The sequence below is a fragment of the Glycine max genome, chromosome 4 (assembly GCF_000004515.6).
Source record: "Glycine max cultivar Williams 82 chromosome 4, Glycine_max_v4.0, whole genome shotgun sequence".
NCBI lineage: Eukaryota > Viridiplantae > Streptophyta > Magnoliopsida > Fabales > Fabaceae > Glycine > Glycine max.
In genome coordinates this window covers 45,106,496-45,120,875 of record NC_016091.4, presented here as the reverse complement: position 1 = coordinate 45,120,875, position 14,380 = coordinate 45,106,496, and the positions used below count along the sequence as shown (strand labels likewise).

The 14,380-nt window shown below is 37.7% G+C and overlaps 1 protein-coding gene across 1 annotated transcript; it reads left to right on the top strand.

The window, feature by feature from the left end:
* Positions 1-3,460: 3,460 nt before the first annotated feature.
* On the top strand, positions 3,461-14,215 carry LOC100775813 (lysine-specific demethylase JMJ705). Its single transcript, XM_006578617.4, has 7 exons — positions 3,461-5,512; positions 7,042-7,120; positions 8,407-8,474; positions 8,646-8,796; positions 9,140-9,813; positions 10,484-11,047; positions 11,598-14,215. Exons 1-7 carry the CDS (start codon positions 4,687-4,689, stop codon positions 13,952-13,954), a joined length of 4,719 nt encoding a protein of 1,572 aa, XP_006578680.1. The 5' UTR covers positions 3,461-4,686; the 3' UTR covers positions 13,955-14,215.
* The last annotated feature ends 165 nt before the right edge of the window (positions 14,216-14,380 follow it).

Genomic DNA, 14,380 nt, shown 5'->3' with positions numbered 1-14,380 from the left:
ATAATTTACATGTTACTTGTAGTTGTAATAACACTTCTATTAGGCATATATATTGCCATTCTGCAGAGCTTGTGGCAGAAAGTATTTACACACACTGCTGATTCCCATCACTGGTACCTCCATTTTCAGCCACATCAGCACTAGCTGCTGAGTTTGTGTTCACGAGCTTTTGATCAAGTCTTGCTATAGTTGAGGGTGGTGGAACATAAAAGCTGGTCCAAATTTGCAAATTCTGTAACGGCTGTTATACCGGCAAACGTTACGGTCCTGAATTTCGTAATACATTTAGCATAGATCAGAGAACTAGCAAGCCTAGTAGCTTGTTGTGTCATGACCAATAACCCCCCCTCCCCCCCCCTTAAGAAATTGTGTTTCCCAAATCAGAAATGCAATAATCTAGTAGATTTGCACAACCACATCATATATTAGAAACATGAGCCTTGAACACATGTACATTAATGCATGCATATCAACCAAAAAGGGGTTCCTAGGATCACCAGGGTGGAGTTTTCATACGAAAATCAACACTGAATTCTTCATCCTCATTTTTAAGGATTTACCTAGATAACTGACTCAAGTCTCCACCTATCTTAAGCTTAAACAACAATTAATAGAACTTGTTATATATGATACAATCATTCAGAATCCGAATGCTCTTGTTTCACTCCTCAAAGCATATTTGAATGATGAGAAAATAGCAAAATCTTTTTCTTCAGAGACAACAGTTTTTTTGTTCTAAATTTCTTTCAAATGTGTAAAGAAGTGGAAAAACAGAAAGCTAAACAATGTAACAGAAGTAAGAACAAGCTTTTAATTTTTTACAGTCTCCAAGTAAGCAAAAAAGAGCAGAATAAAATAAATAACTTACTGGTCTCAAAGGTACACCCTTGTCATTGAGGTTGCATGGAGGTAATGTTGCAATCCAATCCTTTGGATGGTGAAATTTACAATTAGATTTGAACCTGGAATGTCCGGTTTTTAAGAAATAGCTGCATTCGGAATCACCAGGTCTTTTTGGAAACTCTTGAACCTGCAATTGCGGTTATTATAGTGCATATAAATTGTTGAAGGTGGACGCGGACTCCACTTAGATTGGAAGAGAGGTGGCAGTACAAACCACAAAATGATCAAATTGCTGAGAAAAAAATGGATTATATGGGTTAACCGGCAGAATATTCAACTTGTAAGCCTATAGATTTCTTGTTTTAAATCCAATAGATCAAAGCCAACACCATAAGAATCAAGACAAGTAGCAAAATAACGAATAGTAAGGTGGCTGAGGATTTACTAGAAAACAGTAAGCTAAGAAAATTAGAGAGCAGAGTTTAGGTTGAGAAAGCTACAACTTGGCAGCACAATTGAGTTGCAAAATACTTAGGGAGACTATTAATTAAACTAGAAAAACCAGCTTACTTAGTGGTTACATGTTTAAATATGTTTTTTTTTAATTCATCTTAATAATATAATAATATTTGCTTTCAATTATTTAAAAAAAACATTTTTGTGAAAAACAAATGCCTCACATACACATTTGATGGTCTGGATCACTACTTGGTCTATAATCTGAATAAATACGTATTACATACAAATTAGTTGAGACCATTGACAAGTAGTGCCCAAGACTACCTCATAATTTTTTTCATTTTTAAAGCTCCATTCATGAATAAGATAAGATGGATTGCAATATTTGTTTTGAGAGCATTCAATGCTTACGGTTGAATCAAAATATTTTACTGGGATTATTCTTCATACTAAAGTTACACGTGACCTCTCTTTCTCTTCCCCATGCACACGTCTTCTTGCTCCCGCTTCCAATTTTCCTGTCCTCCGAAGACTATTCACAAAAGGGAATTGAGCACCAAGCAACTCAGTGAGAAATTCTAAGACCATTGAAACAATATTGGCACTGGAACCAGTAGCTAATGAAGACATTAATTAGTCTTGAACCAATACCTCTAAATTAGCCCCAGAAACCTATTGATTGTGTATATCTAATATTTCTTGAAGCAATCTTTACATGTACCCGAAAGAAACACAATAATTACTATGGCAAAAAAAAAAAAGGAACACAAGAATTGTTACTTTTGACGCCTTTAACAAGCATTTATTTAGATATATTTTTCATATTTTTAGATTCAAAGTCCACTAATCAAATGATCTATTATATATTACTTTGGATATGCGCATGCATGTATGCTGTCCTTTTTTTTTAAAGAAAAGGAACTAAGAGGGAAACGTTGTAGTATTATTTACATTAAGTAAAAAGATAGATATTTAATCGGAAAATTAAGAAAACAATTACCCATACAGGATAATATGATCCAGGTCCAGGTCGAAGAAGGTACTGCTCTACTCTTCTTGATGAACTTGAAGTTTCATTATCCGCAGCAGCAGCATTGGGACATTGGGTTCCCAACTCCAAGGACTATGAAATGAGGTATCTTTATGAAGAAAAGATTTTAGTCTTGTATAAGATATAGTTTCCCTTTCACTCATCATATGAGCACCACCAGCAGCAGCGATGCACTTGTTACGGAATTTCATCCAAGGAAAAGAATCTTGTTCTTGCATTGCAGTTTTGGGGGTTGAGCTTCTTTTGTTTCTTAACTGAATGACAATATATATATATATATACTTCAATGGTTAGTTATGTGGGAGTAGCCTTCAACGGATATTCATAATTCATAAAATGATCCGTCAGATGGGTTTAGATTTGAGTGTAGATTGTGGGAATGTGGGATGAAGATTTTAAATTTCTCTCCATCTCTTGTTAGCAAGTAGAGATTAATTTAATATATTTGTTTTTAGTATTTTCTTATTGAAAAATGTTAATTGTCTGTTGGAATGTTTTTTTATATTAGTTTGTTATTTGGGGTTCAAAAGTTGATGATTTAATTTTATGGTTTATGCTTTACAAGAGAAGATATAATTTCAAAATGATGATAATGTGTGTAAGATCATTTTCTAAAATTTGACATGCATCAGATCTAGGTCATTTGCTCCACCTTGTGGGTAGTGACGTGATTATTGTATATTTTCTTATTGAGTCAATAAGTTAGTTATCAATTTAATTATAAATTATGTTAGATTATATCAGGTCATGTCAATTTGATTGGATGATCAATTTTAATAGACGATTTGATCCGATCAGATTACCTATTCACAACTAAATCTACCGGTTCAAATTTTAAAATTACAATTTTCATTGTAATTAGTTAGTTATTTCTTATGAAAAAATAAGACAGGAAGTAGCTGAATTGAACTCATTTTCCATGTCGCATGTCCCCTGACCATAAAAAAAACAAAGTGCTTGTGCGTGCAAATTAAAAATGAAAAGTACTTAAAATGTTTAACTTGTAATGTAGCTAGCTAGAACGTTGTTATCATGAATTAGACCAAAGTTTTTTGCCTTTGATTTTTACGAGAAAGGAACATGATTAATTGAGTCTAGCAATCAAATCAATACAGCTCTATAACTATATTATGCACAATCAATAGTGTATGCTTTGGTGTAATTATATATACATCGATGATGAGGCTAATTCCCATGATTTTTTCATCAAACATCAAATTCAGAATTCAGTTATCTCAGACAAGCAGGTCCCGCAACAATAGTAACACAAACACCAATCACATTAAGACACGTGTCCCACTTTAATCAGATGTGTCATGAGTCGGTGGGGTCGTCTTTGACTACCCTAGACCCGCGAGAGACCTTGTTGTTGTGGCCACGTCACCATTAATGACGTCATAAACCGAACCCAGGAACAACAAACCCTTGTTCTCCATCTCAAAGATCATCACTCATCACCAAAATTAGAAATGCCCAATCCCTATTTCTGATGACTAAAAGAAAAATCAAGGAGAAGTCACCTTCACATAACACAGGCTATTGAATATTGATGCTAGTAAGCTCCATGATTTTGTGATTCAAACTATGAAATCTAATTTAATGATGTGACAAGACGGTAATCGTTGTCAAAGCCCTATGGCGTCCAAGGTTGAGAGCGTCGTCGTCAGCGTCAACTGAGTCATCTCCGACGACGACTTTTCCTCCACACTTTGAAACCTCCTTGGCCTCGTTTTCAACAGCATCGTCAGCGGATGGAAACTATAGCGGTGAGTTAGGGATCGTAGACGGAGTCGCCTGGTACAACCACAAGGGTAAATTTGGAAAGAACTCAATATTTGACAGATGTCGACCTTTTAGAAGATCGGAGGATTTAGCATTGCTCAAACAGCGAGCGGCAGAAAAGGGCACATCTGCAAAAGTAGCCACCGATTTATTATTTTTATAAATTTATTTATCCAAAAACAGAAAAACGTCAAAACTGGATTAATTATTACAAACGCTGCTAGTGCTAGCACTTGTAAGAGGAAGAAAGAGAAAATGGTAGGTTAAGTAAATAATACCAAAAACCAATGGCATTTCCATTAAACCAAGCCACACAATAAAATCCCCCCAAACACACATCACTACTCGCATGCTTGATGTTTCTCCCTGCTACAGTACTTACTACTCTGCCCCTAGTGCTACTTCATTACTCTGCCCCCAATTTTTTAATATTCACTCATTGTTTCTCCTTCCTCTCGAAAAAACAGGGGAAGAAGGTGGTAGGCAGAATCTGAATAATAAAAACAACTCGGTGAAGCGTGTTCAATGAGAGGCAGAGAAAATAAAGAGTAATGGTGGGAGTTTGTGAGGGAAACGGCGAGGTTTTGGCATGGCTGAAATCGATGCCGGTGGCGCCGGAGTACAGGCCGAGCGCGGCCGAGTTCCAGGATCCAATCGGGTACATATTCAAGATCGAGAAGGAAGCTTCAAAGTACGGAATCTGCAAAATCATCCCTCCCTTCCCACCTTCTTCCAGGAAAACCGCAATCGCCAACCTCAACCGCTCACTCGCGGAAGCCGGCTCCACATTCACCACGCGCCAACAGCAGATCGGGTTCTGCCCCCGCAGGCCCAGGCCAGTCCAGCGTCCCGTCTGGCAGAGCGGCGATCGCTACACCTTCAGCGAGTTCGAGTCCAAGGCCAAGTCCTTCGAGAAGACATACCTCAAACGCCACTCCAAGAAGGGCTCGGGCTCCGGCTCGGGCCTGGGCCCGTTGGAGACGGAAACACTGTTCTGGAAAGCCACGCTGGACAAACCCTTCTCCGTGGAATACGCTAATGACATGCCTGGCTCGGCGTTTTCTCCGAAATGCCGGCGCACAGGGGATCCCAGCTCACTGGCGGACACTCCGTGGAACATGAGAGCGGTTTCAAGGGCCAAAGGTTCGCTCTTACAGTTCATGAAAGAGGAGATTCCGGGCGTTACTTCCCCTATGGTCTATGTTGCCATGCTCTTCAGCTGGTTCGCGTGGCACGTCGAGGACCATGACTTGCACAGCTTGAATTACCTCCACATGGGCGCCGGCAAGACCTGGTACGGCATCCCCCGCGACGCCGCCGTCGCTTTCGAGGAAGTCGTTAGGGTTCACGGCTACGGCGGAGAGATCAACCCGCTCGGTGAGATAGCGTGCTTGTTGTGTTCCTCTGTGTTTGCCTCTTTTTTTCCCCTGCATTGTTGAACTTGCTGTTGAGTTCTGCCTTGGCATGCATTTGCTTTGTGTTTCCGACATGTTGACTTTGGGATTGGAAGGTTTAGTTGACTGCTAGTGATGATGTTGTCCTGTTGTGTTGTGCGTTTAAGTTCTTTGCTGCTTCTCCTATGTGAATTTTCTGAGGTTAGGTTCTGTTAGTTTATTTGGTGATTGATATGAACTGCTGTTGGCATTACAGAGGATTACAGAGCAAATTTGTATAGCATTGTATCTTGTGTGGTTTTTGACCTCTGTTTGGATGCACTTCTGGATAGGCACTTGTAGGAGAAATGAGTAAGAAGGTAAAATGAATGAAACTTTTTCCAATTTAAAATTAGCTTTTGGAGAAGTCAAATGAGAGCGCTTCTATAAATTAACTTGTGCATATATAGGAAGAGCTTAATTCATTTTACCTTCTTATTTTCTTCTCCTATAATTGTTTATTGTGAAGTTTATCCAAACGGGCCTAAACTTGTAAAATTGTGTTATTGGCCAAAACAATGGACAAATGCAGTTTGGTCAAAAGGGAACAATGGCCAAAGCATGCACTGGGAAGTTTGTTTCAGTTTTCATCATAAAATAAACACACCTCAAAGTGTTGTTTGGAATCCATTCTTGAGGGAAAAATTTGTTTGGAAAATCATTTAGTCCTGGCTCTGGTATAGAATGTCCTGCTTCGTGATGTTGCCAGCAAGATGGAGAGATATAATATATCCATGATCATGGGAACTGTTACCATATGTTCACGTAATCTCTCACTCTTTTACTAGTAAATGGGCCATATAGTTTGTTTTGTTCATTTTCTGTATGATGTGCATTTTTACCCATAAATTGAAGAATGTGTGCTTGTATTGTGTCCTGCTCTCACAATCATGACTTTCAGATCAAGGCATGATTGTTGAAAACAAGATTCACTAATGAAACCCTAGGAGTTTATTATTTAAGTTCTAGTCCTCTGTTTTAATCTCAGCCAGTTAAAAGCGGGTGAAGTTCTGATTGTAACAGTGACAGATGACATTACATAGTTGATTTTAGGATGCCAACTCATTGCTTTAGAGGGAAATGAATGCGTCTAATGATTGAACAACATTTTAACGCAATGTTCCCATTTGGAATTTAAAAATCTACCCCAATTTGAGTAGGCACAGCTGTCTCTTTCTTTCACTTACAGTCTGTCAACACATCTCCTTGACATAGCCTTCATCTTTCTAGATTTCTTGTTTTGTGTAGGGAATGTACGTTGTTTATTATTTTATCTTCTCTATTTCTTTCACCTTTGCTATATCATGTTTTATTTTTCAATTAATGAGGAATGATAGATATTGGTTGGTCCCATCTGGGACAACTGGGAAATAACAGTGATTTACATATGTTAAGAGGATGATACTTGATTTTAGTGTTTATGTATGGATCCACATGTTACAAACTTACATGGGTCTTGTTTCCTTTCAACAGTTACTTTTGCTATTCTAGGTGAGAAAACCACAGTGATGTCGCCTGAAGTATTTATTAGTGCAGGCGTTCCATGCTGCAGGTACTAATATTTATGAACATCATACTATATTTTTGTGATGTTCTTATTTGGTATATCCTCGGTTTAATCTTAAATGTTAATTACTTACACTACCAGTTTTGCTGTGGCCTGTAGGAGATGCTATACTGCTATTTACTTTGAATTACTGCTTTATTTTGTCCTACACACCCAAAACAATTTGCACTTTAAAGCTGTTGAAGTTCAGTTGAAATCTCAAATATAATCTTGCTGGAAATGTATCCCTAGTCAAAACACTTTTTTTTTGTACTGTTATTAATTGGAATTTGTCATTGCAGCATCCATATCCATTTGGAATAATTTGTTTTTATTTTTCCACTGTTGTGTGTCTATTTCTTTTTGAAATCATTTCTGTACTAAACGAATATTGAGTGCTCTTTCACTTGGAGCTTGGAAGCAGTTATTGATGGTTAGTTTTGAAGGTTTTGGTAGAAACAAGGAAACCTCAATGGTGTGGCAGTATTTAGTTTATTTAGTAGTGTGGTGTATAGGTATTAGAATATATGTAAGAATAACTGTGAAATCCTAGGTTTGGGCTTAGCTGGTCCTTAATATGAACCTTAGGAAAGTATTAGAGTCCAGCTGTGTATACCTTCAACATATGTATTTTCAGTACCCCTGGTACTCTGCATATAATATAATTATCTATTTTTGCTGAGCAAAAAAAAAAAAAAGAAAAAACTGTGAAAACAGTATGCAAGGGCTGTTAGCTTTTGCTAACAGCACCTCACTAGTATTAGGCTGTTAGTCTATTAACAGAATTTCCCTCCTTTTTGTTAATTCTGTTTTGTACTTAGTTCGAAGGATCAGAGGCCTATAAATACTCCTTTATAACTAACTCTGTAACTGATTTTCAGATTGAATAATATCAGTTCTCTCTCTCTAAATTTTCTCTCTCGTTTTCTCTCACTCAGTCTAAAAATATGGTTGGAGTGAAATGCGCTCATCTTTAAGGGCTTTTCTTTTTTGTCATATTTGATTGGTATAGGATTGTTTTCTTGCCCTTCTCTCCGGTGCTCTGCTATGGTTGTTTCAGGGGAGTACCCATTTCTGATAGGCAGAGACACAATTGCTCCAATGGTTCCCTCGGTTTTTGTGTTTTTTTTTGTATATTTTTTTAATTTCTTTTTCTACTTAAAAGAATATCATATCCTATCCCTAGTTGCTGTTACCTTCCTTTATCTCAAATGTGTAATTTTCTTTTTCAGCGACCCTGTATGGTGGTTTATGTGCTTCTTGAACTTTAACTTTTAATTTCTTGGAATCAGGTTAGTACAAAATGCCGGGGAATTTGTTGTGACATTTCCAAGAGCCTATCACACAGGGTTTAGTCATGGTAAGACACCTAAAAGTCTAAGAATGTTACTCATAGGCTCAAGGATTCCCTTTTTCTTTTCTTTTCTTTTTTTCTTGGGGTGGGGGTGGGGTGGGGTGGTGGTGGTGATACTTGCTATTGTTTCAGCCAATAGTTGAATATTTCTAATGCTTTTGAATGTTCGCTGTGTAGGTTTTAATTGCGGAGAGGCTGCGAACATTGCAACACCTGAGTGGCTGAGGTTTGCTAAAGATGCTGCTATTCGGAGGGCTTCACTAAATTATCCTCCCATGGTTTCACATTTCCAGTTACTTTATGACCTTGCCTTAGCTTTGTGTTCTAGGTTTGTCTTTTCTATTTTAGTTTCTTATAATTGGCTATAAGAGTGTGTTGCTGGTATCTTTCTGGATTTATCTTTTGTTTTCTTTTTGTTAGTAGGTTGATGTGATTATTAATGCTACCTTATTGACTTAAGGGAGTTTCAAGATTCAATTGTATTCTCCAATTTTAGAAACTGTGGATGAATCATTCTGGTTTTAGATATAAATGTTTGTTTTTTAGGTTTTCCTTATTCAGAATTTCATGTAATACAATTTGATCATGGCACCAAGACGATGATTCTGATGACCATATGATCTGTTCTTAAAATATACTGCCTGTAAATATCCTTTGTTTTCTCCATACAGAATTCCTGCGGGCATCAGTGCTGAACCTCGTAGTTCTCGTCTTAAAGATAAGAAGAAGGGTGAAGGAGAAACTGTAATTAAAGAACTATTTGTCCAGGATGTCCTACAGAACAATGATCTGCTTCATTTTCTTGGGCAAGGATCAGCTGTAGTACTTCTTCCTCGTAGCTCTGTTGACATTTCTGTTTGCTCAAAATTACGTGTTGGATCCCAGCAATCTATTAATGTAAGCAATTCTGAGGGAATGCATTCTTCAAAAGGTTTTGTTTCTGATGATCTGGCATTCAACAGGAGTCATGGAATCAAGCAAGGAAAAAGTTTCTATTCTGTGAAAGACAAGTTTAGTACGTTGTGTGAAAGGGACAGGATTTCCTCTTTTGATGTAAATGATAACATAAGCATTTCAAGTTCTAATCCACTTCAAAGAGACACTGAAAGAGAAACTTGTCAAGGAGATGGGTTGTCAGATCAGAGACTGTTTTCATGTGTCACATGTGGAATATTAAGCTTTTCCTGTGTTGCTATTGTACAGCCTAGAGAACCAGCAGCTAGATATCTTGTGTCAGCTGATTGCAGTTTCTTTAATGATTCGGTTGTTGGTTCTGGAATATCTAAAAATAAATTTACTATTGCCCGTGAAGAAGCAATTATTCCTGAGCCAAATATTTATACAGGCAGGTTTTATTATAAGTTCTATTTCTAGTGTTTCATACTTTGTTTCATATTGTATCAAAAATAGTTTCTGTTAAGTGTTTCTTTAGAAAGATATCAATAACTTTTTTGAAGAGGCAGATCTTATCAATAATGAGTCCGCATCCTAGGTATCTTCCATGCCTATGTCTTATGCTCATTAGGAAACATGTCTATTTATTTGGTCAGTGTCTTTCTGTATGTATGAGCTGAGCTGCATGGACGGAATCGTGACAATTTCTTACAGTAGAGCTGAACCACAAATGTTGTGCCTGTAGGTTATGTCCTGCCTCTGCTTTGGCATGTACTAGGGCCATCTTTTTTTTTCTTTTGTGAAATATTGGTGTTATATACATTAGCTAATGGCATTCTGAGCTTTAGCATATTTATTTATATTCTGTTCCAATTTTCTTATTGAACTGTTGGGGGATAAGAGAACAGGAACATGCACTAGTATACAAAGCTTTTATGATGTGCATATGAAAGCTGAAATCATAACTTTGGTAACTAAGCAGCTAAATCCTTTGATATCTGTGCTTTATCTCTCAAATGTTTTCCCTATATAATATAATATCTAATTTCATTGTTTCAGTCTTCTTGGCTAGGATTTAGGTAAAACTTAAAAGCACTGATCCTTTTTGTTCCTTCATGCAGGATGGATGAAAAAGAATGTCCAAGATGGTATACATGATGTTCCTTTTCAATCTTCTCAGGTTGCTTTAAATATGGTAAGTGAAAATGGCAATACAGCTCTTGCATTATTGGCTTCAGCATATGGAAATTCTTCTGACTCTGAGGAAGATCAGATTGCGGTTGACAGTCATGAATCAAATGTGATAAACTCTGCTTCAGAAAGTTTACTTTCTTACACTCGAGATTCCCATGCTAGTCCCATGACTGCACTTGATAGGGGAGATTATATTCCTTCAAAGAGTTCCAGCTATGAGGATTTTATACATCGTAGATTAGAGTGTTTTGAAAACACAAGGACGGTGGCTAATTCCACCTCTAATTGTTCCCAAGATGCTCATAATGCTGAAAGGTCATTGTCTAACAATGCTATGATGGTTCCCTTTGATAATAAAAAAGCTTCGATGGTGCTACAATCTGATGAAGACTCATCCAGAATGCATGTTTTTTGTCTTGAGCATGCTGCAGAAGCAGAGCAGCAACTTCGCCCAATTGGTGGAGCCAACCTATTGCTCCTATGTCATCCAGGTTTGTGAGCTGATTGAGTATATATAATTTCTTGTGATGGAAGTTATTTCAGTTTATGTTGCGAAGAAAATTCTTTTTTTCCCTCCATAATGGAAAGGTTATACACATTCTTTAGGGGGTGTCAATGTAAATTACTCTACAAAAAAACATGAATCTGACCTTTGTTTTGTTTTACTGTTTTCTTATTTCTCAAAGTCATAGATGAGCTATGTGTTTGTCATAGATGGGTTATGTTTGTCCATCTATGATGAGTTATAACAAAATTCATTCATGAGCCAGGATATCTAAAAAGATGTTTATATCTGATTTGAAGAAGTATTTTTCATAAAGTTGTCATGGATCGATAATAGTTGGTGCACATTACCTTGTTTTTACTAATTAACTTTAACTTCATTTTCTGAATCTTGTATATGATTTTGATTTCTAATGTTTATCTTCATTTTCTGCATCTTGCATGGGATTATGATTACTGATTGAAAAATATTGTATAGTTACTGTTACTAATTTTCCTCTTTGCAAATCATTTATTTTATTTTACATATTTCTATAGACTATCCCAAGATAGAGGCTGAGGCAAAAATGGTGGCAGAAGATTTGGGTATTGATTACATGTGGAAGAATATTGAATACAGTCATGCTTCCAAGGAGGATGAGGAGAAGATCCAGTCAGCTCTGGATAGTGAGGAAGCTATTCCTGGGAATGGTGACTGGGCTGTAAAGCTAGGAATCAATCTCTTTTATAGCGCAAATCTTAGCCGTTCTCCTCTTTATAGTAAGCAGATGCCTTACAATTCTGTTATATACTCTGCATTTGGTTGTAGCTCTCCAGCAAGCTCACCTGTAGAGCCAAAGGTCTACCAAAGAAGGGTCAACAGGCAGAAAAAGATTGTTGCTGGGAAATGGTGTGGTAAAGTTTGGATGTCCAATCAGGTCCATCCCCTTTTAGCGAAAAGAGATTTTGAAGATATTGAGGATGAGAAACTCTTAATAGGGTTGATATTACCTGATGATAAAATTGAAAGATCAGAAAGTACACCCAAAAGCGAAGCTACTAGCAGAAAATCAGGTAAGAAAAGGAAAAAGACAGCAGAGAATGGACGGTTCAGGAAAGGAAGTTATGCTAACAAAAATCTACTTTCAGATAATTCCACTGAAGATAAACCCAACTTGCTTCCAAGGAGCATTCTTCGAAGTAAGAAAGTCAGGCATGTTGAGAGAGACTGTGCTGCTTTGAAAGGGGGTTATTCTCCTCCATATCATCATAGAAAACCTTCAAACAACCAAACAAACTTCACTGAAAGTTATGCAGTTTCTGATGATTCGCTTGATGATGATGATCACATGCAGCAAAGGAGGAATGTTAAAATTGAAAAGGCTAAATTTATGGACAATGATGTGGTTTCAAATGATACGATGGACAATGATTCTGATTGGCAGCAGAGGGAAGACGTTAGCAGCAAGCAAGTTGAAGATACGGAGGGAGATGCAATTTCAGAGGATTCTTTGGATGTTGGTTCTCTTCAGCTGCAAAGGAAGACTTCCAAAGGCAAGCATCCAAAATACATTGGTGAAGAAGATATAATTTCTGATGACCAAATGGAGAGTCATTTTCAAAAGAGGCAAAAGAGAATTCCTGAAAGCAGGCAGGGCAAATACCTTACTGGAAAAGATATAATATCTGATGACCAACTAGAGCTGAAAATGAAGAAGCAGCAACGGAGGAATCCTAAAAGCAGGCAAGCCAAATACCTCAATGAAGAGGATATTGCATCAGATGACCAATTGGAGGGCCATTATCGTAGATATCAAAGAAAGAATCCTAAAGGCAGACAGGCCACATGTGTAGCAGGGGAAGATCAAATGTCTGATGACCAATTGGAGAATCATTGTCAGAAGCAGCAAACAAGTTTCTATAGGAAAAGGCAAAACAAAGGCATTGAAAGAGAGGTTAAAAATGAAATGTCTGATGACCACTTGGAGGACCATTTTCTGAAGCAGCAGCAAAGATTTCCTAAGAGCAGGCGAAACAAACACACTGATAAAGAAGACACGGATGACTTAGCTGAGAATAATTCTCATCTGCTGCGTAGAACTCCTAAAAGGAAGCAAGCTAAATGCATGGAAGACGATGATATGAATTCAGATGATGAAATGGAAGATGATCAGCAGCTGAGGAGGACTCTCCGAAGTAAACAAGCTAAACCAAAGACACTTCAACAGATGAAACAAGCTAATTCCCTCCAAGCGAAAAAGCAGGCATCTCGGCCCATAAAACAGTGCTCTCGGATGCTTGTGAAATCAAAGGCTCCTCAGCAAATTAAACAGCCTTCTCATTTGCCGAATAAGCAATCTAATAACACCCAGGAATTTAGTTTAGATATGGAAGAGGAGGAAGAAGGTGGACCTAGCACACGCCTTAGGAAGAGAGCCACAAAAGCTCAGGAATCTGAAAGAAAATTGAAAGACAAGCAAACAAAAAGGAAGAAGGTGAAGAATGCTGCAGCTGCAAAGGTTTCAGTTGGCCATGCCAAAATGAAGGATGGGGAAGCCGAATATCAGTGTGATATTGATGGGTGCACTATGAGTTTTGGGTCAAAACAGGAGCTGATGCATCATAAGAGAAACATCTGCCCTGTAAAAGGGTGTGGGAAGAAGTTTTTTTCACACAAGTATCTGGTGCAGCATCGTCGAGTTCATGAGGATGAGCGCCCCTTGAAGTGCCCTTGGAAGGGATGCAAGATGACTTTCAAGTGGGCATGGGCTCGTACAGAGCACATTCGAGTCCACACTGGTGCACGACCTTATGTATGTGCTGAGCCAGATTGTGGACAAACATTCAGATTTGTTTCTGATTTCAGTCGTCATAAGCGAAAGACTGGTCATTCAGCAAAGAAGAATTGTCAATAGCAAGTGGAATAGATGTTTAATTGTTATTTAGCATGACATTTTATGAATTTTTGAATCCATTGCTCAATTGACCCGGCTAGGACTAGGCGCTAGGATTTCGTAACAGTTTAGGATGTCCCTGCAATTGCCATTTGTAGTTATCTGTTAATTCTGTTTGCCTTTCGGGTCTTCAACCCATTTGTTTATTACAATTAAAGCAATTGCTTGGATCCAGAAACATGATTCTCATCGAGTTCATATCGCTTGCAATTGTTGTTCCAACCTTTATGTCTCTTGAATCGTGATTATTTTATTGCAATGCAATTTCCCTAATCCCCACCTAAACTCAATTGCTTGATAATTTGTACAGAAGTCATGCACTAAGAAATAAACATGCTTCAAGGAGGTTGGTAAAATAAGGTATTGTAAGGCTAGTTGCAGGAGGTA

What these genes read in the sequence shown, in the direction of transcription:
- LOC100775813 (XM_006578617.4), top strand. Translation starts at nt 4,687, where the DNA reads ATGGTGGGAGTTTGTGAGGGAAACGGCGAGGTTTTGGCATGGCTGAAA. An exon ending in CGGAGAGATCAACCCGCTCG is followed by an intron (nt 5,513 to 7,041) that starts GTGAGATAGCGT and finishes TCCTTTCAACAG; the next exon opens with TTACTTTTGCTATTCTAGGT. An exon ending in ATTGCTCCTATGTCATCCAG is followed by an intron (nt 11,048 to 11,597) that starts GTTTGTGAGCTG and finishes ATATTTCTATAG; the next exon opens with ACTATCCCAAGATAGAGGCT.